At 40.3% G+C, this 25,860-nt stretch overlaps 2 protein-coding genes and 1 pseudogene across 6 annotated transcripts in view; 2 read left to right on the plus strand and 1 right to left on the minus strand.

The window, feature by feature from the left end:
* Window positions 1-299: 299 nt before the first annotated feature.
* On the plus strand, window positions 300-16,986 carry LOC111247600 (uncharacterized). 3 transcript variants are annotated; one of them, XM_086977042.1, is made up of 10 exons: window positions 300-406; window positions 549-916; window positions 1,671-1,865; window positions 2,278-2,318; window positions 3,150-3,356; window positions 8,812-9,118; window positions 9,553-9,715; window positions 10,638-10,920; window positions 11,349-11,479; window positions 11,808-16,986. In XM_086977042.1, exons 3-10 carry the CDS (start codon window positions 1,826-1,828, stop codon window positions 11,920-11,922), a joined length of 1,287 nt encoding a protein of 428 aa, XP_086833168.1. In that variant the 5' UTR covers window positions 300-406; window positions 549-916; window positions 1,671-1,825; the 3' UTR covers window positions 11,923-16,986. The 3 variants fall into 3 exon arrangements, with proteins under 3 accessions (XP_086833168.1, XP_022654453.1, XP_086833163.1); XM_022798718.2 differs by having other exon boundaries at window positions 314-916; XM_086977037.1 differs by lacking the exons at window positions 300-406; window positions 549-916; window positions 1,671-1,865 and adding an exon at window positions 1,922-2,081.
* Window positions 16,987-21,164: 4,178 nt separating this feature from the next.
* Window positions 21,165-24,216, minus strand: LOC111255008 (E3 ubiquitin-protein ligase ARIH2 pseudogene; annotated as a pseudogene). Of its 2 annotated transcripts, none has more exons than XR_015326615.1 (2): window positions 24,058-24,216; window positions 21,165-22,799 (listed from the first exon to the last, which is right to left on the minus strand). The product of XR_015326615.1 is annotated as an E3 ubiquitin-protein ligase ARIH2 pseudogene, transcript variant X1 (transcript). The 2 variants fall into 2 exon arrangements; XR_015326641.1 differs by lacking the exon at window positions 24,058-24,216 and adding an exon at window positions 23,234-23,443.
* A 96-nt stretch (window positions 24,217-24,312) lies between these two features.
* The window catches only part of LOC111255486 (uncharacterized), a 44,194-nt gene continuing 42,646 nt past the window's right edge, over window positions 24,313-25,860 (plus strand). Inside the window, exon 1 of the mRNA XM_086987573.1 lies at window positions 24,313-24,411. The gene's annotated coding sequence lies outside the window, so the exon portion shown is untranslated. The remainder of the gene's footprint in view (window positions 24,412-25,860) is intronic.

Here is a 25,860-nt window from a genome sequence, read left to right on the forward strand (position 1 = left end):
GTTTTTGAAATGCTTTACCACGTACAAAGTAGAAAACCGTCCAGCCCGAATAGCGTTGTGCGTAGGCATACGCCTTTACGCTATTTTCTACGCTAAACGATACAGAGGCGTAATGCCTTTAAGTTAACTGCGAAGCCGTTTGATGGGTGACATGGATGTGCGCCTTGTTGTTAGACGAAATATACCTATACGACTAATGCTTACACATTAGTTTATGTGAGCAAGTTCCCGGGCACGCACGGTCTGGCCGGCCTGTTTTAGCAGACGATGTGGCTCTCGCGCTCCTTTTGCCGCCGCCGCCGCCGCCGCCATCTTGATCCGCTACTCTCCCCTGAATAGAGGCAGAGGGGTCGTGAGGGGTATCTTCCGACCCCCGGCGTAGGAACCATCCATTACTATTCCTTAGGTTAGTGCCTGCTCAGTGTCCGCTGTTCCGCGCACCCACCGTGTGCGCTATATAAAGGGAGACATCTAGTCGTACGACCTACAGCTGCCTACAATTGCTGCCGTGATTTTTTTCTTCTAATCGCCGCGTATCGAATTTACAGAAGCAGCCACGATACCCACAAATTGTAACGAGCTGACAGTTTGTTTACCGTTGTGGTGCTAATCGGGTCAAATCGCATTGGACGAACGGCTACCCGACAGTAGGGGCTCGTGGTTTTTTGTTGCCTAGGTTCGAGTTACAAGCGCCTTCATATGGTCATCTGCTTATCTTCAATACGTATTCAGCATTACGCCCGAACAAAGTACTACTCTAATAAACTTCAACCACCATCACATGCGCGAGTATAGGCAACGCGATAAGCGAGAAATCGTTTCGGTCAAACTAAGGGCCTCCTACGCACACTTCATCTCCCTGTTATACGGTATCATCTCCTCACCCAGGCAAAATCTGGCCTTTCGTCAATCTTGGGTGAGTTGTATAGGGTCACATAGGTATTTCCTTTGCGTATGTTGATAATTATGTATGAAGTTATCTATATCCTCCTCGATGGACCGTACGCGAGTAATCGATATTACTGGCTATTCAACTTAGGGAACATCGTTCTCGCACGTTTGAGTTAAAACGCTCCGACTTTAACATAATGCATTTATTAATCTAATGTTTGAGTAAAGCAACTTAAAGTTCTGGTGTATGAAAATTACTTGTTAAGTGTCCGTCCACGCGCAGTAATATAATTTTTTAATATACAATAAATACATTGAGTGCTTGGAAAGTTACGCGGGTTCATTATTCTTACCAAATTACCATAGACACCCATGCAAAGTATTTACGAACAAATTACGCGTTAAACGTGTTCAACATCATAACGCCTGAGCGTATTCGGAACAATGCTACGTCTTTCTCAGAGCGCGTTGTAAGACTGATGAAGAAAAATATTCTATAGGGATGCGTTAATGCGTCGGTTAGATAAACTACTTTTGTTTTCTATATACAATTTATAGCATCAGCTTCTACAGTTCTGTAGTAAACCTTTGCTAAATGCGCTTTCCCAAAATATATACCCTATGCCAACAACAAGGTTTTCCATTAATTAAATCTTGTTAATATCTCTATAAAACACACACATATAACCTCGAACAGTTATCGATTTCTTAAAAGCAGCTGAAATTACTTGTAAGCCTATGGCTGTAACGGTTATTGGTCACTTTTTGTTCTGACACAGTACCTCGTCACTCGGATCCTTTGACCTTCTATATCGGCCAGTGGTGAAAGGAGTTTTGCCGACAAGAGTCCCAACACAAGTGATCGATCAACCTGCGAACAAGAAAGGCTGGACAGGGGAAATAGATAACCAGATAACAATTTTATATTATCGCTATGTTTTCAAAAATCGCGTCACTCACAGAGTTCATTCAAGGTATGGAATAAGCTAGAATGTCGTTTTCGAACTTCTTCCAGGGCCTACGACCTAATATAAATGTACCACTATAATAGTAATCCTATAATGTATTGCGATGTTTGGTACAAGCACAAGCCTAATTTCGAATATCATTCGGATTGTTAAAGTTATTGTCAAATATGCCGAATCAGCTTTGGATTATTCAGCAAATAAATAACGACAAACCGCGTTACGGTCAGTTAGCATAACGTCATCTGTAATGACCTAGCTTTCGAATATCCATTCCAGTTATTTGACACGTGAAACAACCTCTGCCTTGCTCGTTCAAGAACAACTGCAATACAAAAAAGGCTATAGGTAACATAGCAATGTATAACGTTCTCTTGCGGATGTCGTCTACGTTCTTCAATGTTCTTACTCATGTTTACAGGTCTCGCATTCGCTATGTTCGTGATTGCTTCCGTGTTACAGGTAGGTTCGCACCAAAAGAGTTCCGGATGTTCGTGTAAAATCCTTACCCGAGCCCTATGCCACTTCCATCTAAAGTTACAAATGTAATTAGTGTTATTTTTTCATGAAACAAACGATTTATATTGTTTATTTCTAATTGTCGACTATATCTACGCTTGAAGTGCAGATAGATAGATAGATGCGCGATAAATCTATTGCGGCTTGAAGAAATTAGAATTGATTAAATGCAAAATATGATTCTCAAAACACTTTACCTGTTAGCTTTCTATTTAAGGTTGCAAATATACCTGACCTTTAACAAACAGTAAGTGAACCCTAAATTTGCCGTTCTCGTGTCCACACGGTAGGGCCGTAACGAGTTTGAAATGGTTTCTTCTTGGAGCATGTTATCAAACTGGATAGCATCTAAATCCCTTTAGTCTCCGGCATCGAAAGGCTACCAGGATCACAGTAGTCAATTGCAGTTGAGAAAGTACGACAGATCCTATCATAGGATGCGTTTAGAACAAAACCGATTGTACTAGATCAGTTAGTTACGGTTTATATAAGAAGAATCCTTCCAGACACGATGAATATATTTGCTCATCTATCTTCGACTTGCTCTAGCTTCGCCGTCCGAATGATATGGCGGTCGCCCCACACTCAAAGTCTTTTTATTTTTTCCAGCTATTAAATATGTTTCAGCTAGGCCAAGTGGAGAACTGTGCATGATCGTCATCCTTATTCCTGCTATATTGTTTCAGGATCTATAGACAAGTGGCACAAATTATCAAAAGTGAAATAGGCATTTGCACGTAAGAAGTATCCTTCTAACAATTGTCGTTGAATCAGGTAAATGGCGTTTTAACGAGTCCGGGTGCAGATTTAGCGCGCATCATTCGCTTGTTTTCTATCCGTCACGGGCAAATAATTCAACCCACAGCATCACAGGCAAATGGTGCGCGATACTTAAACGATACGGTAACAGCAACAAATGAAGATTGTTTAATTTGGTGCTGGGAGACGACGCAATGTAACGTTGCCATTTTTGGCACCCTGGTTAGTATGAATCTACGGATAAATGCACGAATTATTATGGTTTCCAAGTCAATTTTTACCGTTCAGCAATCGAAGTACTCATTTTAACAATGTTACAATGCCTATTAGATTTTGCGTAAAAATGAGACGTTTTTCGTTTTTACAGACACCATTTGAGAGTGCATGATACCGCTTAAAGACCACCCGTTCAGAGAGGGAACTGTGATTCCCTCGGAACTCTGCCTAGCTAAACAAATGGACATTGCTGAAAGCAAGAAGATTCATTACATCTACTATTGAATCAGCCAACTGAATACATTTTACTTAGTGGCCCGTTCTTAAAGAGTTGCTGTCTAAAGACAATGCTCGTTTCGTTCACCGAGTGCCAGCCAGAGGCTCATTCGCGACAACCATGTGTGGAAATAAGCTTCCTATTTGAGGAAAAGTAGCATATCTTCCCTTTGCTACAAGCTGGTGTTCTGCTGACGAGCGAAAAGTAGATGACGGCCTATTATCAGTTGCTGTCGTAATAACTAGTGATCCTAAGTAGTCAACACCGTCATAACGCGGCTTCGATACTTGTGAAAAGAGACGAAATACGTTTTTATCCAGAAATATTCTACTAAAGAGCGTATCTGAAGACATGCCAATCATTTAACTATGTTTCTAGCCAGTAGACTAATTCACAGATCGGGGGAAAGCAGAAACGCATTTAACACATGATACTCTTGACCGCAACGCGCTTGTCAGAGGACGAGCTTATGGGGAATGATTCCCAATAAACGCCTGCTGATCGTCGATTGTTCCGAAACATAAATCGACAGTTCAGTGAAGCAGGATTGATTGCCAACAGGAAATAAGGCTTCGAGAGGTCCAAGAAGGGTTACCTAGAAGATCAAGTCGACGAATTCTTGTATGAGCGCCTGAGTGCGATGTAAGAACGATTAGGATACTCCAAAGTGAAGAGCTACATCTATACCGTTAGCAACGTGTTCAGATTACATAATGCACGCATTAGTGGGCCTATGTGAATCCAGATCATTCACCTTCGGACTGATCAGGTTCGCTGTACCGTATTCATTAAAATACAATCTCAAAGATCTCGCTTAGTAATACGCTTTCGTTATAAACGTAAAGGTTACTGTATTTTTGAAATAGCACTTTGAAGGGAATGTGGCGCAAAAAAAACGAGGCGCCAGCACACTTTGGCGCTATAGTACGCAAGATATGAGAATGAGTGTGTTTGTCAAAAGGGGCCCGCCGCACGGCCGTCCTGATCACTTCACCTGTCTTTATTTCTTCAAATCCCTGTTGAATCGTGAACCCTGAAGAGCTAATCGCGATAAGTTCTTTGATCGTTAAATAAAATACTACTTGATATCGTAAAAAAAAAAACGTTACTTTATTTCTTACTAGAATCGAGACTTTCCTATGGTTAACGGTTTTCGGCTACGAGTTGTCACATCCGTCACTTGAGCTAAAGAACTAAAGTATCTACCTTGAGGATGTGTGTATATATATATATGTGTTTAAATATTTGGAGAATCTTCATTCTACATCTGTTAAAGTAGCAGGAAATATGTGAACTATTAAACAATCAAGTTTTAAAATGAGCGAGTTTTGTCGAAGAGGCTGTCCAGCAGTTTACTGCAGCGTATGACGGTGCGCCGCATTTGGGCCATATCGCACCATGTTCTATACAGACAGACGTAACCCTCAGCAAATGAAAATCTACTGTCGCACAAATGATCCGATGAAGCCTGTCTACCGTGAAACGTATACCTATATTCGAAAATTCGTTCTGCCCGGCCCTTTCCAGCCTCCATTTAGCACAATTAGAATATTATAAAACTCAGTATCGATGTGCTGATTAACCCACATAAGATAGGAATCGGCAGTTTCTAGCTGCACCTCGAGTCCTACTATGAATAGCGATGTGTCACCTAAAGAATATGCGTATTTGTTTTAGCACGTTTTAGGAACAAGGTTCAAGTCTTTCGAGCTGCTTTAATAAGAAGTGTTTCCACACAATTTGTATTCCGTGGGAAGCAATCCAGCCAACTTTTATTTTTAACAAGGCCATAACTTTGCTCAAGTAAATACTTAATGGTATATTCCTACATTCGCAACCATCGTTTGCTGCGCTCTATTCATGATATGCTATGCGAAACTCGGGCATTCACCCCTATACAACTGAAGCTACCGACGTACTTCAAAACCGTTCTGTCGAACGATGCGCACATGCGGAGGCGATGGCCTCCACGGCAAAACTTCATGGCATCTCTCTGGCATATATTACGACGGCCTGGCGCACGCGCAGTGAACAGGAAGCCGGCTTCTTTCAAAAATGACAGAATCGTCGGCATACAGAAATCCTTTTACCTGTTTCGCTGGAGTGATAGGCTATTCAAGAACGGAAAGAAAAGAAGAGGGTTCAAGTTATCATTCTGCGCGATACCAGTTGGTGAAACGAGTCACTCTACATAGAATACTTGAGTTTTTTTTCGGTATCGCTCTGGTAAAATGCAGCATGCTCTGTGAGACTTCGTATTCTGCTAGCCTTATTAAAACCCATTCTCTGTCAGCTATATTGAACGCCGACTTAAAACCCCCAACACAGCGAAGAACACCTGTACGGGTCCGCGACAGACTCAATGCGGTATATCACATGTTGTGCGAATCGTGGGTGCTATGAAAAATCCGCAAGAAACAATTGTTCAGCCGGAATCCATGAACGAGCACCCAACAATGTCGTCAACTGGCGTGTATTGAGTTGACCAGAAAGTTCATAGCAAAAGCTTTCGTTTGCGGTCGCCCTCCATAAAGCCGAGTCAAGTGGGTGGCTTTCTGGATAATGCGTTGGGGAGGGTAGCCGTCCTCTGGCTTGGTGGTAGGCATCCATGTCGAAAGTAAGCACTACACTTGTCTAGCGGTATAGGCTAAGCGCTCATTGTGGGTCAGGTCCGATCCAGCTGCCTCGTTCGATTGAACCTGTCCAAGGAAGCGAAGTACCTCAAACACAGAGAATCTATCTTCTAACTCCTCATGCATTCTGACTGTTTGGTCTTCCCAAGTACTAGTGTACATAGGCAGGATTTGTGCAGTGGTGCACGCCGCCGCATCCTTCGAAAGTAGTTTATCAGCTCCCCGGAAGTTAGCTATAGCCAACTGTATGGTTCCCCTTCCGCTTGTATTACTGACCAGCACAAAGCGCTACTGACGAGCTGACTCGAATATTTGCGAATGCCAATTTTTCAGAATACCACCAATTGACCCATGGCCGGGCAACCCTTCGCCGTTTCCCCCGACAGACGTAGCGCGGCTGCGGCCAATTTACAGCTTATAGCGGACGCACGGCCGCCATAATAACATAGATTAAGCCTAGCCGAATTGCTAGCAGCATTGTCTTTTGAATTTCGTTGAATATGTCGTATAACATGTTCCATGGCGAGCTGTGGCTAGAGGAAAGTGTTCTTCCAACAGGCTAGGTCCTTTTATGGTGCTTGGTCTGTAGACCTATTAGCGTTAGAGGTAAACGAAATAAAGATATTTGGCCGCACGTATACACGTGCGGAGACAAGAAATGTATCGCTCGTATCGAGAAGAAGAACATAGGGTTTTCAGGTTATATATGTCACCTCAAGTCATAACAACTCAGCAATTTCCTAATTCACTACTCCAGTTTTGTTCAACTGTCCAGATGTAGGACGAAAGCTCAAATTATCCAGAGACTTCTACTCTATTTTATTTGTATGTATGTACGTATGTACACATTAACTTATTGAATGATCGCCGTTTTTCGAAGATTTTCACGAGAATAGAATTACAGAATAAAGCATAAGACAACGATATGGCGACTGATCTAGTTAGATATCTTCTAATCATAGTACCGTGTATCATATTTACGTACAGCTTGAATGAATACATAGGAAAATATCTTTATTTTAAGCAATGAATGCTTTGAAAGTGATAAATTTCCGCAAGTTTTTGCAAGTCTTCAATGAAAAAGCAAAAGAAGATGATAATAAACATTTCAATGGTCATTCGTTGTTTGCTTACATTAATGTTTTTTACTTAAAATATTATGTGTGTTTTTTTATTTTCGTCTAATGATTAAGCGCAAATAGTTTTTTTGCTACGGCTAAATAGAAAAGTCCTTTTGAAAAAATTCAGTATTTTCTTGCGTCTTCGCAGATGTTAAGATTGTACTGTTAGTTTACCCGTAAATAATTGTATGATTAAAAAGCGACAATATTGAAATAGTGTAAAAACATATTTGTTGTTTAGGAAGATCATGTTTATATTTCATTGTAGCCTCCTTGTAATTAATTTGGACAACGTCTTAGTAGAACAAGAATTACAATATGTACACTGTCAAATAGAACAACGAGCTACTGCTAATCTCTAATGTTAATTAAAATTATTTGAAATGAAACCAAGAAGGAACTCGATACTGTTTGGTCAATTTAGGACGAAAACACAGTCGTCTTTCGGGACACCTACAGTTGCTATAGTGATCAGTAGACAAAAACATAAGAAGCAATTTTAGCGGTAAGCAAGCGAAGAATATGACTAGAGTGAAACGCTGAAAACCAGTCACGTATAATCTGTTAATGTACAATAATAAAAAAATCGTTTTGCAAAAGGCTGTCGCTAATTGATAATTGATTTCAATCATTTGCGCAGGGTCGGTCGTCAGAGCTGCTGGATAATTTTCGCGATGGTAGCGCTGTCATAACGAGTTTACCTACCCGGCGAAAGGACACAGGGGTCAACATTCGAACACGGCGCCGTAGACCAGCGCATTTTCGTCTTTCGACTAAAAAAAGAAAAGAGAAATAGAAAAGATTATGTATATTGGAATTGCTTGTTTTAGCTGACCCCGATAGTTATGATCAATCGTATTGAGGCCCTTACCCAAAAGTATCTCTGCGGCAGTTTTTCCTGGAAAATTGAGAGCGGGCTATGGAAAAGCTTTTGAAGCGATTGAGTCAGGCTTTCAGAGTAAACATTTGTACCTATAACAGGCAAAATATACTTATTCATATCCACTAAGGAGGTAGAAGGTGCATGACTCGCCGAATGTTTAAAAGCAGTCGATCGTATATTGTAACAAGTGGAATACGTTACAGCGGGTGATGGCAGGAGTCGTAAACTGGTACAAAGAAAAACCCCGCAGAACAAAGCGTAGAAGGGCCCATATACAGAGCTATAGAACATAATATAAGTCGTACATACGCAAGGCTTCACATCGGGTAAAAACGTAATGATGCTGGAAGCAAATGAGAAGACATCAGGATGCAGCAGCCGAATGGAATAAGGGTTAAATGCACATTGATGGGCTATACCTATTTTCGAATAGAAATATTTCCAACAATACAAAACACTTTAAAAATGATTATGTCTTAACTGGGCGATCTTGCCAGTATATTGTTACAAGCTTCAATGATTTCTTCAATATAGAAATGCTTTACAGAGGGTGGAAGAGGTGCAAGGAAGAGATGTTGTGAGTCGGAAGTGCTATTTGTTCGACTGCGGCCCTGGAAGTCGCCTGTGCAGCTTCACGGAGAACGAGAACTATATCACATCGTGCCTCACCCATGGATTGCCAAACCACGCTCATGGTCACTCGCAGTTACAGAAGCAAACAGGAACTTACCCTTACCAGTTAACTGCAGATGATTCAGCCTCTCAGGGCAAGAGCTCAATACAGGATCTTAACAACAGTAAGAACAATGGCCTCCGCGGTTTGGAGAAATCTAAGAATAACCCAGATACTAAAGGTACAACCTTTGAATATTTTATATATTGATTTAAATTCAAAATTATCATTGAATACTATCGCCTCCAGAGAACTAGCCACCTTCTAGAGCCCGCTCTGTTTCGTAATTATAGATGAAACAGCCAAATTACCAACAGTAAACTGCGCTTTTTTGTGTGTATCTATTTAATTTCCAGCGTAAAAGTCCACTCACTCTTGATTAGCTTAAGATTTTACTAATAAATACTCGATATGCTGAACGGCTCTCTGGATTTACTCGTTGTCTATGTAGACTGTGAAAAAGCTTCACCCAGTTAAATATAGAAGTGCATAAATAAGCAACAGGTCGAAAACAGCTTATCAAAGTATTACCTCAGACTCTAAGCTATCTGTTATACCGTTGTATTACGTGAGAAAGAGATTGTTCTCACGTAAGAGTTCTCATACCGCTGACAGGTGGAAACGAAAGTCCACTTGGTGGATGTTTCCGATGTCTCGACGATTCTTCATGCATTTCTACGGCAAAACTTTGCAATGGGGAAATCGATTGTAGAGACCGAAGTGACGAAACTTCATGCCAAAATAACATCTACAACAAAAGCAACAAAAACTACTTCAGGTAATGAGGTTGTAACATAAACAATGTCGATTTTTCATTTTATAATCAGCGTAGCAAAAAAAAAGGCTAGCAAATATATAATTTATTGTATAATTGCTGTCACGTCTCGCTACCTTCTCCCATCTATCAATGAAGCAATTTATTATATAAGTAACTCTACCTCACCAGAAATGATCAGGTATTATTCAACAAGGCTTCTTTTCTCTAATAAACGTACGGTTTTCTATTTCATTTGGCAATGAACAGAAAAGATGAATGGGAATCTGGTGGTTACAAGAGAGCGTTTTGCTCTTGCACAGCAGTTTTAGCACCGCTTACCATGTATGATCCGGCATTTCTCGTTACCTATCGAGTCTTTCATATTGAAAAGCCTAGTTCGCTTAAAGCAGTTGGCCCATATGGAGGTTCCTGTTAACAGTCATCTTCTATTCGAATAATTCCCAGTGTATAAAATCGCTTCTGTATCTCAAACCCAAACCATAGTCCTCGTGAGATGAAGATCTGGCCAACTCTGAGCTTAAGCGTATCTTCCTGGATTATTAATGTCACTCCATGCTTTACAGCGACGAAGATACACCATCCTTCTCGTCCGTCACAGCTACCGGGCGAAATGTTCAAGCCCAATGTGCCTAATACCGTCTCTAGCACACCATAGTTTCTAATTTCTGATGAAGATTGATGCATTCAAAAAATACACGACGATTTTATGATGTAACATTGGCCTGTTAACGAACTGTTTACTTTTTGAAGCTTTCATCGAGTGAAATAGGGTAGATGTTTTATTTGTCTCCCGAGAAACGTCCATATCTAAGGCTTAAACTCGGCGTAAATTTTGAATATTGGACTTTGAATATTGATAAAGCTTAATAGAGATACGATTTAGTTGAAATTAATAGATATACTGCTTACATTTTTACGTTAGGTATCGGGGTGGCGAGCCAGAGGATCAGATGGTATACGCGGCGGATTCATCTGTACGTCTGAAGTCTGTTCATCATCGTCCAGATCAAGCAGACAGTAAAGCAAAAGGACATAGCCATTTTGGTACCTCGAGAATAGGTCAAGAAAGGCACTCAACGCCGCTCCAAGGCCAGGCCCAAATCTTAAACGCAAAAGAGACTTCAACGTTAAAAGTTAAGAAACCGGATCAGCACGATGATGGCTACGAACATGATTCACCCAGTATGAGTATAAGTCTTACGCAGGTAAGCTAAGCAAAAAAAAACTAAATTACATTATAAAAAAAAATGAGCTAAGATGCACATTAAAAGAAGAGGAAATACTTTGCATGCTTGTTACTTACGAGTTAGGCTAAATGGATATTAACAAACATCCTGGTAAAATGATTATTGAAACGCGTAACAAGACCCCGAAAACTTCTTTATATATATATACTAAATGTGTAATAGTATATCTAAGTTATTGTTTGTTTGCAACACTTTCACCTCTATGTGAAATCCCGTATATAAAGTTATATAATCGGTATCTTAGTAAATAGCTTCCGTAACGAAGCCTTATTTAATTTATGCGACTTATGAGTGATAATAGTGATACGACCACATATTTGATCATCCTCATGCTGCTGCTGCTGCTGTTGACCATGATCATGTTGCTGATGTTATTTTCGCTGCAGGTGGACTCCGGTGAAAAACATGCAAGTCCTGCTGAGGCCCAATCTGGAGTGATACTAGCGATCGCCCTTGGCCTTTGCGTAACTGCACTTCTGCTCGTCCTGGTCGGATGCAAACTACGTCTGGTCAGGAGGTTGGGTCACGCTTTGTAGCCTCAACCATTCTCAGTTTCTCCTTAGCCCCGGGGCCTAGATCGCTTGACGAGTCCCCGATTTGTAGAAGATTGTTTGTTATCGAAGTCCGCGTTTATATACGCACCCATTCTAACCAACCAATGCCTCTATCCAAAAGATTCGTTGGAACATATGGTTCTTCTCAATTTAGTAAAGCCTTAACAAAAGTATCTAAACACTCGACAATAATTAAATCTATGTTCTGCTAAGTGACACACTTATTTCTTCAAATAGTACAAGAAAAGATAGATGTAACGTTTGGAATATGTGGTCTGCCTTGTTCATTAGGAGACTCGTAAATTGGAGACGCGAAAACCGCAAAGGACTTAGCCTGCTTGCGGATGATGTCGATGATGACGACGACGATGATGAAGATGAAGACGCTGTTCATGGGATTATTTAAACGTTTAAAGGCCGGGAAAATGGACGCCGACGACTGACTTAAGCCAACATCCGCTACGAATAACAACCGCTACACGGATGTCTCGTGACACGATCTAAGTGACGGAAAAGTTGCGGCGTCCGTTAATTACAGGACAACAGGAGCCATGATTCCAGTACTATGCACCATACGTGAAGTGACTAAGCACAAAAACCCAAAAGACTTCTCTAAATTGTGCTATATTGACTGGTATTATTGACGTTGCTGTTAATTTACGTTGTTGGACGAATTTGTCTGACAATATTATTTCATTTCTACACAAGTTAACAAAGTACGATGATAATTTAATGACCAATCACCATTAAGGCTGCTCGTATGAGCCAAGGGTGGGCAGGGGAACAGGGTAAAAGCTGGTCCTCTAGCGCCTGATGATCGCTAGCTAGAATATACGACGCTCCTATGATACGTGGCGATGTGCGTTTAGGCGCAAGTACTAAGTATATTACCATATCAGTCTGTTTCCTCATCTTTAAAATAACAAACATATTGCCTGAAATATGGTTCAAACGTTTATTCTAAGTGATCGCGTGACCTGCTTATGACTCATGACTAGTATGATCCTGTTAAGTACTTCATTATAATTATTATTAGTACTTTATTAGCAGTACTACTTACAAGACGTGAAAGCTCTTTGAAGTCGTTACGTACGTATACATGTATCTACGCAGGTATAGCTAAAGATATACCTAGTGCATCGAGTGAAATAGGTTATTGTGATTACGATGAGGATTATTGTTATTATTATATAATTTATTGTTATACTATATAACTGTACAATTCCTGGTTATAGACGTATGCGTTATTACTTACTGTGTTTTATATATAATGTATTACTTTGTATAACGACGCGCTTCAAATAATCTAGGGGCGGAGATTATATTGATCCTCACTCAGTTAAATAGACCAGCCGAAGTGCCCCAAGTTATGGTACAGAGCTAAAATTGTTTCCATATTACTCAACTGTTCTCACTCAAAGTTCTAAATCTCTCTGTCGATTCCTTTTGTTGTTCTAACCTCCTTAAAGGATTATTTCATTTCTTGAGCATTCTAGGGGAGTAGTTTTGTCAAATTAAACAGTAATGGAAATATTTATATTGGTAGCAGCAGTGGCCATTTTCAATTAGTGTCGTAGCTAGGCTTTGCCAATAGTACCAGACAATTACATATTACGAGCAGAATTCATGATATATACACGCAGACTAGTCTCATACATTTTTACAAACAGTATTACATAAGTTACCATCTTCATCCACAGCCAAATTGATCGATATACAACATTTATATGTAAAAACTATGTAAAGAGTGTTATTTTGCGGGTTCGGTTTGTATTGGTACGCTAGAACGCAGTCACTTGATGTATCCCTGGGCTACCTTATACGATTTGTAATAACGCTGACTAGATAGCAAATATGCACGGACTTGACCTTAACCTGAACTTTTACAATGGACGAACAATACCCAAGCAGAACAGTACGTGGGTACCAATCTATTGTTATTTGATTGTGTAGGACACTCACGGCTTCTAGCAACGTTTCGGCGTTGAGTCCAAACTTTCACAGGCCGACTGCTAAAGCCTGCTGAAATTTAGACGTGTATTGAACGGAGAAGAAAGGTCGAAATGGGAAAAATTGGGTGTTCCTATCGGGGCTTAAGTATAAAGCATTCTCAGAAGCTAGTAAATCCATATAAAGACTCGGAAATTGTTGTGAAGATCTTATTAATGATAGGGAATAGCGCTTTTTCTTCCGTTATAACATGATACCTGTATAAGGTGTAAACGTCAATACTGCCGCCTCTGTCGCTAAGCGGCCCTATACACCTATATATGTGTATAAACCTATGGACGGAACATGTGCGGCCATTCGGGGATCTTTCAAGCAGTTATTCGGTTCATTATTTACGTCGACTAAATTCATCCGTCAAGAAATAAAAAAAATACGCTCTCTCCATGAGAGCCTGCATAGGGCTCGATATATACGGCCAGAATCCACATAACACAGTACCAATACATTCTGTTGCTAGCGTTTTTCATACACTTTTTTTGTAAATAGCCGATTTCAGATAATAAATACTAACTGAAATAATAGCTTATGAAGGTGTATCGCACCGATTTATTTTTTGCCGTTTTCAGCGCTCTAGTGGTTATAGTCTCTCCATAATTTGGGACAGTTGGATAACTAGCAGTCTACTAGGCTGCTTTACGTTAGTGTGAATCTGGTATCCCTAAAAAGTCGTTAATATCTCGAAGCCGAAAGTCGTTGTACTGTGAGTAGGAAGTTCAATGCGCAGCTTCTGGAGTTGGCAAGTTTAAGTTCTAATAGCGCGCGATAAAAATCACAGAAGTGGCAGGATAAGAGGACAGAGCGATGAGGGAATGAACGGTTGAATATAGCAGTGACGAAACGATATACCGATGTTCTTGTTCGACATAAAAAGAAAATGTTTCTCTACATGCATTGTCTGGCACCCACTTATACCACGATATGTTGTCTGTGTCCATCATAGGATATAGTTTAGTTTAGCAAAACGATGAGCTACGCAAGAGTTGAGTTAACGCAGTAAGAACGATAGTAACTTTCGAAATGGCTCACAATTGGCTTGATATATATATATATATATATATATATATATATATATATATATATATATAGAACGTTACTGAAGAAGTACTACACATTATTCATAGTACTAGTAGCGTTACTATTACCACAAGCCAATCTTAGCAGAAACATATGATTCTGATACGTTTAGAACCGGTTTGTTGCTAGGCGTTAACGTCAACCGGTGGCGAACTGTAGACAGATATTTATTTACGATATAAAATAAGCGAGTGAAATAAGGTATGAAATGTCGGCCATCAGGACACCCTGCCAACAATCTTCTCCGTTATATATTTTACGTTATTTCACAAACTCTAATCGTAAACATGTAAGAAGAAATGGAACGGTAGAGTATAGTATAGTAATCGAGCGTGAGGTAAGAGTTGGCAGCAAAAATAGTGATTTAACCATTGTTGTTGTTGTTGTTGTTGTTGTTTGTTGTTGTCAAAACTATTACCGATTAATTGGAGTGTGAGAATGGCCACTGCGTTTTTACCCTCCCTCGAAACAGAAATACACTTCGAAATTGTTGTTGCTAGGGGCAAGATTGACAAGATTCGTCTATACGTTCCGTACGACAGCCATAAATAATGACAGCGCCTATACAAACAGATCACGCTTCAACGGAAGCCAAGCAGCAGGTCAAGTGATTCAAAAAAAAAAAAAGCTAGTCCGACTAACTGATGACCCTATATTGAAGACAATTGTCGTTTAGTCTGGGCCATTGATGTTGCTGCGTTTGTATATCATAAAATATTGTACAAATTAGTTTCAGATGTTAAGGTCAATGCGTTTACAATGCTTGAGACTTTCACTGTAGAGGTGTTTGTGGAGAACAGAGGCTTTTGTGGTTCTCTTTGTCCGAAAGGTAAACGCAGATATCACTGCTTTCAACTCGTCGGCGAAACAATGTGGTCAGATTTGTAGTGCGTTTACACGGTTTCCTATTTACTCCATACGTTATGGATATGGACAACTAAACATCATCATCTGGCGTGGTTTGCGCTAAGTCAAAAGCCTAATCCAGCTAACATTCCGAACCTTTCAGGCCTTGGGGCATAAGCGAATGCGGCAGTTCACAGCATACCAAGGCTATCTTCAAAACTAACACCTGAAAGTTGTCTTTGGGCAGAAGAATCTTCCTAAGCTCTGCATGGATGATTTATACTGGGTGAAGTTTGTATTTGCTGATTTCATTTTTCGTAATTTGCTGTACCCTCAAAGTGGATCGTACCTTCCGTGTTCATTTGATTAGTCGACAAGAAACTCGTAGGCTAAGAGGGGCACTTTTGCTCCATACTTGGTCTGCGAGCTTCTTGAGGATCACCTGGTCATTGCACACAAGCTTTGAAGAACATATATGCACATATATAGTGCACTATAATGCGGTATCGGTATTTCACACTGGACTTTGTAGCCTTTTCTCAATGGTTCCAGGTCGATGTCAACTTGACGACAGCCGGCAGGACGAGTCTATTGAACTTAATCATAAAATAATAATAATAATTTGCCTACGTTCCCGGGCCACACCACCATCACGGTTGACGAACACATGATCTATAGTCAGTAATAAAAAAAATGAAACGATTATGTGTATTTCACCTAAATAAATTCAAACGCTATTTGACTGATGATGATTCGTAGTTGGGGGTTGGCGGGCAAGAGGAACTTTTTACCTTCAGTCCCTCTTGCTCATGTTTAACTTCACACAATGCTAATGGCGGGGCGACGACCAGAATTCTCTTAATATAACTAACTACGAAATTAGATGGCCATTTAGTAACGTAACGGAACGTATCGCTTAGTACAACAGCTTTTTGCCCACGGCGAGCGTAACCATATTTCAAGTCGATAAAACTCCGTTGTTATCCGAATTATATTAATAATATAATATATGATAAAATACCGAGTCGAAGACGGAAAGAATATTGTTAATTCACCGATATTTATAACAGCAGACCTAAGCGTGTATAACTGCAACATACGTGCCACTGAAGGAATGGAAAAGTTCCTAAACACCCAAAAGGAACGCGCTGAAGGCCTATGTGCATTTCTACGAGTGAGATTAGAACATTAAACAGAACCTAAATTTTTCTAGTGTAGCATTTTTCAAACGTAAAATCTATTCCGCTATAAATCGAAACATTCGTTTATTACACATTGACACTTTTTTAATGCGTTTCTCTACCGCAGGGAACATTATGATGATGTTGGAGTGTTTACAATGTCTAGTCAACCAGTTCTTTTGGTAGTCACTACGACGATGGCGTATCCGAAGGATATACCAACACCGTCTCTATCTGTTCGTGTTGAACAACAATAACGGAAAAAATATGAATACTAGTACATAGTGTGTAGTTACAATTTGTTTGTAAATAGATGTAAATAAACGTAATAAAAATGCTAAATGTCATTAAGTGAAAAATGTTCTGTCTGTTCTTTAGGCCCTTCCTTGGACGCGAGCTGGCCTATTGCAAACTGCTCGGTCTCTGTTCGCGTTAAAACACGAATGTTACACTTCATATCAAAGCGGATATATCCATATGCAAGCGAAAGCCGTTACGAGACAGCCTCTCACTTCTTATCTTCCTAACGAACAACGACTGGCCTCTCAGCACGGCCTTCACTATCCCGAAGCCTTACGAAGAATTAGGCGACTATTGAGACAGACCACTGTGTTAATTTGGCCTCCTTCGTCGATCTCTATGACAGTCCCGTGATAGGATGTCTGTCTATTAAGCTTCAGGTCTAGCAGGGCTGTTTAGATTTGGAGCCCGGTAGAGCCATACTTTGTATCGTAATGAAAGCCAACCGTCTGAAGCAATGCCCAGCAGCAGCACCAGCACCACCACCAAACGTAAACATTCGAAATACTCTACGTAGAACATCTGCGCTGTGAAGTGATCTCGATTGGCAAAATTTGCTACTGAGAGAGAAACGAAGACAAAGTATAGATAGCAGGGGGCAATAGAAAGGCAGCAAACTGGGCAATTTTTTAAGTGTGATAAATACTATTTTCGTTACATGAAATTGTTGTGTAGCCTTGATATAGATTGGCACGCTAAATAGTCAATACCAGTATACTTTAGAATTTTGTACTATGATAGATTGAAGATGTGTACTTTTATAGATTTTATAAAAGACGATGCTCATAGAGAAGCAGTTATAGACCTCGATAGTGTAGCCGAAACTCCATGGTTCGCTTTAAGATATTTTACAACTTCATTCGCTTCTAGATATTGTTTACCGTGTTGTCAGATTTTTGATGTATTGTTACCAATGTCATTTTAGAAGGCGACAACTGTGGCTTTTTTAAAATTCGAGACTCATAATAGTAGCTAGATACGATCGGTTGATCGTTTCTTAAAGCTTTTTCGTTCTCCACTAGAAAGAGCCGTTATTTAGCACGGGGTTCGTAAGTACGGAGACGTCGCGAAATAGCGAGCAGGACAACTACCTCATCTTTCTATTATGTCTAATTATATTACTTAGTTAAATCAATTGCATTTTAAATAATCAGAACGCATCGTAGGTCTTCCACAGAACAATGGAAAATTTCAGTTATTCGCTATATGGCTTTTCCCTGATTTGTAGAGCGTAGAAACTGGCCCGACCGAGCAGCATAAAATTCATATATACAGTTGGTATCCAAATCAATAGACCTAGAACTAAGTTAAGTTGATTCAACTTGTAGGACCAATTAAAATGGACCTTATCTGTAGCGCCTCTGTTCCTTCGTATGCGCGAATACCTCTATGACTTGTATTGCCATCAGTTACGGCATACACTTGTCATGTCATGGACCACACTTTTTTTTTTAAATTGAACGCTCCACCTTAAATGGGAGACGTAAATAATGCATTAAAAAATTGCAGCTTGAGAAAGATATTTCAAATAAAAAAAGATCGTGTGTGGGTGTGTAGGAACGCTTATACATGCGTAATGAGATGAGGTGGATCTTCTTCGATCGTAGATCACAGGATGCATTGTACTTAGCAGCCGAAAGAATATACTGTTATGCAAAAGAGTCGACCTACAATTTACAATGTATTCTATCCATATGCTTCTTATCACATGATAATTAAAAAGTTTGACTTCTACATAAACGGCAGTCGTAAGACAATAATTCCGAGTACTCCGAAGATAGATCTTCGAATAATTTGATCTAATTAATACGATATGAAATTGGTGAGCGACCTGTTGTTCTTGTTCCTTTTCGTAGCGCTCTCCGTATCTCTCTACCGAATAGGTTCAAAGGAAACAATCGAACGCACTCACTGAAGAGCTCGGACTGTTCCTTACTGAAAAGGGGATAGGCCTTAACGGCTGATCGAATAGATGCTGTAGCAAATGTAGACGAGCTGTAAAAACTCGTAATTAAAAAGCAAACATTATGCCAAGATCTAGCAATAACCGCTAAACAGAAAAACTGCCTCGTCCTTATTGTTCATTAGATCGCAATAGAATCTGTCGTTGAGTTCTCTACTTTAGAATATCAATACATTTTTGTAAATGTTAATTAAGGACTGACTGACTGACTGAGCAATGAATATTTAATGCTTTGGACTCCGCTTGCCAAGTTTTCGCAAGCGTTCACATTGAGAAAACCTTGGCAGAGTCCTTGAAAAAGGTTCACGCCTCTCCTATTCACATTCAAAAGGGCATTAGGGGGACAGATGGACGGGGGGAATGTGAGGGGGAGTTTTTAATAGACAAAGATAACATTCTACTTGAGACAGCACCGGCAAATTTCACAAATATCGAGATTTCAACAGGAAGCTCTACCGACTCGACGACCCGGTGACACTAGCTCTCCAGGTGATCTCTAGTACAGACTATTGGAATAAAATGGTAAAAACATTAATTTAAAAAGTTTATCAAGATCGCGTTTTAAAAAACTTGTGCAGAAAATCGCAAATACCAATAACAATCAATATGTTCTCCCCTTCCTAGTCCTAGACATTTTAACCGTTCGAAGATAGAACCGTAAGGCTATGGGGCAGTTTCGAATAAAACGACTGCCCAAAATTTAATGAGCAGATATACTCCGCAGTGTTTTTACGAAAGAAATTATTCATAAACCTAAGAATGCTAGCATAGCGATGCTGTTTCGATTTGTAGGCACAAAGAAGGCCTACAAAAGGCAACTCCAGTCAACGTCTAAAAAATCATTTTCAGGGAGAGGGCAAATGTCCTGAAGCGCTTTCACTATGTCCAGTTTTTACCAGACATTTGTGTATAATAAGTTAGGTTTTGCCTTGGGTTTTGGTTATGAACAACATCGTGTCCTTAGTCAGAGGCAAAAATGAAGGAAGCTCTACCGAAAAAGAAGGTAAAAAAGTAAAGTGCAGGCTCATTAACCCTGAGCCAAACATCAGCTACATTTTTATGGGTACAGGAAAGGCTGCTTTGATCGCCTGGTTAGTTACTTACTTGTTAGAATAACTAAATTATAGATACAGTTGCTTACAAGTTCCATTTTACTGAGCATGTTTTAGGAAGTGAAAACACTGAGCTAGTTGCGGGTAAAAAGGCTATAACCGGTTCTTCAATGTTTTAAAAGACAAAGGCGATCCGCTTTTCTGCGTAAAGGTTGTACCGTATGGCCGCTCAGGGCCGGAAACTCGCAGCACGAGCTTCGATTTCGCAATAGGCCCGTTGCTTACTCAAGTAGACTATTATCTCGTGATTAGCTGACGTGCCTGATTTCGTGTTGTTTCTTCTATTTCATTGTCAATTATATACCTAACGAAGATGATGTAAATACTTACCAATTTTCGTATTTCGGTTACATATACTATAATGCCGGATTACCTCGAACGTATCCTAAACTAATATGCATATTACCGTAAAGGCTAACCGTGCGTCCGTTCGCTGTCGCTTCCATACTTTCAGTCTATTGGTAGACCTAATCGGCATACCTCAAAAAGGATATTTTTGCCATAGACATACACCGTATAAGCGACGAACGCGCGGCATAAGATGCTCGTAGCGAAAGCGGACAGAAGTTGACCTACGTGAACGTTTCCAACATTTCTTCAGTCTCAGTAGCTATTGCATACAATACACGCTCTGGACGAAACAGGTCCAGATCTCAAGAGGACATCTAGTTCCCTGTAATAAAATCGGCGGACATATTGTTAAACCTACATGGATTGAAGGCTTTCCTTCGCTCACATTTCAGGTTTTGATAGATAATTTTCTCAGGTTGTAGTTGTCGAGTTATCATTATCAAATTATAACAGTTGGCATAAAGGACGAAGACTACTCTTATCGAATGCTTCAGTTTGTTCAATCGACATTGCTAGGTGGACCCTTCTCACATTTATTTTTATAAAAACACTTCAAAGTTCTATTTACGAACATCGGTTCGAGTTAATGCTAACCTTAACCCTCGATCTTTGTTATTCTATAGCACAATAATCAATTTGCGTTCTATGTCACTAGGGGGTGTTTCGTCCAATGGGCAAACCCTGCACCACCAATATCTATAGTAGTAAAATTATCTGAATTACATATTATCTAAGGATGGGTTTATATTTTGCGAAACGTTCAGAATATGGGTGGGCTGAATGTTGAAAAGCGATACCAAATGCAATCAAATTGTGTTTTAGTTAAAATTATTTTATTAACCTTGCTTGAAGCTGTAATACAGCCGCATCATTACACATATGCGTTTTACATTATACACATATATATACATACAACTCGAATATATTACAAAGAGTTTGGTTTTACCAATTTAGAAATGCCTTTAGAAGACCAATTCTTCTTTTTTCCACAGCGTTCATCTGATTCGAGATATCCGCCTTATCCATAGTATCTGCCTGCTCTAATTGAAAGCTGAGCGCTTCGACAGCAGTTTCCAGTTCCGCTTGTTGATACTCAAATAGGTCTTTTCGTGGACCTGGCTCGAGATAAAAAGCTAACGGATATGTGTATTGTAAAGTGTAACGGGACTTGGCAAGAACGTCCATAGCATCAAACAAATATTTCCAATCGATCCATGTACCTTCTTTAGCCATCACCCGTTGGTTTATTTGTTCGTTGATCCTTCTTTTGGTCTCCTCTTCTAGACGAAGGGACTTTTCGTGGCTATCCCATCGCGCGTAGTAAAACAAATATTTGGGTATTGCCTCTACGTTATTACCCTTACCTGGATCTCCATAAAGCGAACACTGATGAGTATACTCCAGATTACAGTCCATACAAATCCAACAGAAGCGACAATTGCACTTTTTACAGGTAATCCAGTTACAACCACCATCCTTGTTTATACTCACCCCGCATCCAGGACAGTCCTTGGTATAGTTATAAATATAACTTGCCGTTTCAGAGTCTTCCGCTTGTCTGACCATCCACTTCCTCATGGTTCGACAATCCGTTGGGGCATGATAATTCTCTCCGCAGACGAAACAGAATTGACTCGTGCACATCGCACATATGACGCGTTTTGCTTCGTTTTTATCAGCTTTGATTATTGCTGCGCAGTCCTTGCCCGCACAAAAACGTAGTTTTGGGTGACGGCGAACCCACTCGTTGAAACAGGATTGCAGGTAGCGTTCTTTCATTTTGTCATTGTCGAGAGCAATTAGTTGTAATACAAAGGCCTCGGGCAGGATCAGAACACAATCGCGAGCCATACAAGCAATATTCATCGGCCTACCCTCCGTTATCTCGACCTGAAGGTAGGCTATCCAGCAACTAACACACGATGTGTGTCCACAAGCCAGTGATCGAGATTCCACTTCTCGCAAACTTTCGAAACAGGTTTGACACTCTTGAGCATCCCTACCGCCATCTTTTGCTGTCGCACCTGCTGCAAGAGGTCGCACTCCCACTTGTTCAAGCGTTTGTGATGGACTTTCCCTAAAGTGCTTGATAATATCTTCGGTGTGCCAGTTGAAACAGTGGAGCAGCATTCGGGCTTCTCCAAGATCGGAAAGGTTCAGGGATTCCCGCAGTTGTGTTGCCTCCCGAAGCAACATCTCTTTGGCCTGTTCAGCAGTAAGGCATTCGTAAGCGAACGCTTCGATATCGTCGACGACTTCCGTGTCAGTGGGTATGTCTGCGCCTTCGTCGTAGATATCATCATCGCTGGACATGACTGGGCGGACGCCGTGAAAATAGACTGTTTAAAAAGCCTACCTTTAATCCCCTTCGATTTTTTGTGTTTACAAATTTATCGTGTTGCGATTTATCTGCGACCTGTAAAGCTTACCAGCGTAGTGGTTCTTTCTGAAATGAAGCATCAGAATACACATGGAGCTAAGGTTAGATTTTAATGTGTGCTGCCTAATTCGGACAGTCCTTTAGCTCGAACATATCCGAGGGAATTAGGAACGGAAACGCGTATGTTAGTGGTGTTAGGTGGGCTTAAAAAACAGAGTACGCATAAAATCATATGAGATAAATGGTGTACTATCACAGGGGCCATTGTATGGGAGCCAATATGCTCAGTCGATGCCAAACTAATTAAGCATAGAATCGACGATTTGTAGTCTTCAACAATACAAGATCGTTGTACAAATCTTTATTTCAACGATGATGATGATGATGATGAGATATGCTTCTTAACTTAGCAATCGTTACATTTAGAAATAAATATATCAATATTGACACGGGAACAGTTTCAACAAAAAGTAGTTCTGTTTGTTTTAAAAATCAAGCACCTGTAATTTTTTGCAGCGACACACAATAACTTTGTTGTCATAGCAAGCTTCCTTTCTGAATAATAACTCACGAATGGCTGAAAGGATCCCGGACCTTATGTGACAACACCAATATCAACATCAAGGTTTTAGCGACACTTAGCGCGCTAGTTATGATCTCAAATGCCACCATAATAAGGCACATAATATTTTTTAAACTGTCGCACAGATCAACGTCTGTGGTCAAAATCCATCGAGTGTTCTGAAACACTAGCAGCAGCAGCAGCAGCTCTACACAATGAACGTACTTTCGTTCATGCGTGCATGCAAAACACAACACGATGTTCATTCATCTTTAGATCTATCGACGGTATAAGCATGCTTATACACTATTGATGAATTTTAAAGATACGTTCTATCATTGCCGTTTCTTACCTATTAAACCTTACCAAATATGGTCCTATGGAGCATGCCTATCCGTTGTACATTTTGTCGTCTATCCGTTATACGTTTTACGAAACACTTGATTGATTTAGTGGAAAAGAAATGCTTGCTATGTCACCCATGAAAGGTCGTACAATTTACAAGTATAACTTAATAGCTTCGATCGCGGCCGCTTGCTCTATTATTGCAAGCCATTCCACAAGGCTTTCGATGCGGCCTACGTTGATTCCTCTAAATTTCTCGTCCTCGGCAAGTTCCACAATGACAACAACCATAGGAAAGCTTACGCAGCATATTTTAAGCGATCTTAATTTGGTACCATACATGGTACCGTACATTAATGCAGAGCAGATTGATGTTCGTTACCTATGTAGGCTCAAAACTTTGCACGAGATACTTACAATTACAACTATCGTCGTCTTTACCCTTCAACAGCAATGTGTTTACCACAAAAGTCATTTGCATTATTATATTCACTATATACTGCAGGATATGAAGCCAGGATCCATGATGTCTCTGGGAAGAGGCGAGTCACGGAGTTTCTTTAGACGCCCAGCTCCAAATGGCAACAACAGACCGCCTGTTCGATTACTTTGCACCAACCTGCACCTGCATTGTGAGGTGTGCTTCTGCCTTTCTAAACCGAGAGAAAGAAAGAAAGGGTTTCGTTAACGTATGACTGTCGTTCGAAACAGGTGAACGATCTACCGTATCAAACACGAAAAAAGCCATTGTCTTCAGTTCCACGAAAAAGGGTGCGTAATAGTAATCTGAGAAAACTAAAGATTGACCTTTTTGGATAATTTAATGTAATAGAAATTGCTCGACAATCCGGGGTAACGCATATGCTCCTCTCGAGAGCATGTTAGAGATCAGTGATCTGCATACAAACTTGTCTGTGCAGTTACTCGTCATTAATTCTACATGTTTCGATGGATGTATACATTTTGTTCCTGTTTGTTACTAAATAATTATATATACCATGTAGAATAAGAACCTAAATATGTGATACGTCTCGGTTGTTATATTGGTTCTTTTTCTCAGGCGTCACTAAAGATTAAAAATGTTTTATCATTTCTCTTTTTTTTTCTTGTAATAAATATTTACATATACACTGAAAATACTGAAATGTTTGCAAAAAATCCATACCATTGCAAAAAACAACGCTCCATTAGTCGCTTCAACTTTTCGATCAACATTTGCTGTTGTAGTATCGACGAGTACTTGGATGTGCCCGTCTTTGCACTATAAAAGGACAGGTTAACAATATAAGCAAAATGGGGGGCCACATAAATAAGCACCGAAAGAGGGATCAACGCTGTGTTTCCTAAACTCTGCTATTAAAGCAGCGCCGAAGTGTGCTTGTGGCGGCAAGCGCGATTTTACGAATCGTGCCTTTGTACGCTGCCGCATGCACTTAACAATCATTTATAATGCGCGACGAGTTGGGGACCGAGTTCTCCGTGTCTGAGGTACTAGGCTTACTGAAAGAACTCGGAACAAGCAAGACATCCGAACCGCACCTGATCCACAATGAGTCCTTGAAGAGTGTATTCGACATTTACCCTCGGTGGACAAGCCTTTTCATTGGTTGCTTACGACATGTGCGTCTATCGACACCTGCGGTGAAGCCCTGTTGAGCATTATACCTCAAGAGAAAACGGTAATCTTCCCGACCTACTTTCATGGAAAACGACTGCAAATAAAAGCTGCTGCTATAAGCATCCGATTCATCTCAACACACGGATCTCATTACACATCGACTGATAAGGTTCGTGTAGGCTTGTTCACGTATTCCGATTCAACAGTATGCATTCAGTATAGGACATTTCACCCTCACAGTATATAACATAATGCATCAGGGCGTACATTGGGTCCAGGCACAGACCAAAACAGGCATTCTTTGCAGTGTTCATGAATTTAAAGTCGACGTTTGATATGGCTCCCAGAAATAAGATTTTTCTAAAGATAGCAGAATGCGGAGTTACATAGGATATGCTGCATCTAGTTATGGCAATACCATAAAAGAACTCAAGCGACCCAGCCGAAGGGGTTCAATGAATTAACTGGCGTTGCACCTTTACTGAACTTGAGCCTTTTGCTGTTCCGTGTCCTGATAAATGACCTGGCACAGGTGCAAAAGTTGCTGTACACCGACAATCTCGTCAGCTTTAGAAGGATTCGGTTTTAAGATCAGCAAGTTC

This window comes from Varroa destructor, unplaced genomic scaffold, assembly GCF_002443255.2.
Source record: "Varroa destructor unplaced genomic scaffold, Vdes_3.0 BEIS01000001.1, whole genome shotgun sequence".
In the NCBI taxonomy this organism is placed as follows: domain Eukaryota; kingdom Metazoa; phylum Arthropoda; class Arachnida; order Mesostigmata; family Varroidae; genus Varroa; species Varroa destructor.

Excerpts from the sequence above, each read along its gene's own strand:
- LOC111247600 (XM_086977037.1), top strand. The coding sequence starts at position 2,027 with ATGCCGAATCAGCTTTGGATTATTCAGCAAATAAATAACGACAAACCG. Across the intron at positions 2,082-2,277 it reads TAACGACAAACCGCGTTACG|GTCTCGCATTCGCTATGTTC; the intron begins GTCAGTTAGCAT and ends TCATGTTTACAG. Across the intron at positions 2,319-3,149 it reads TGATTGCTTCCGTGTTACAG|GTAAATGGCGTTTTAACGAG; the intron begins GTAGGTTCGCAC and ends TCGTTGAATCAG.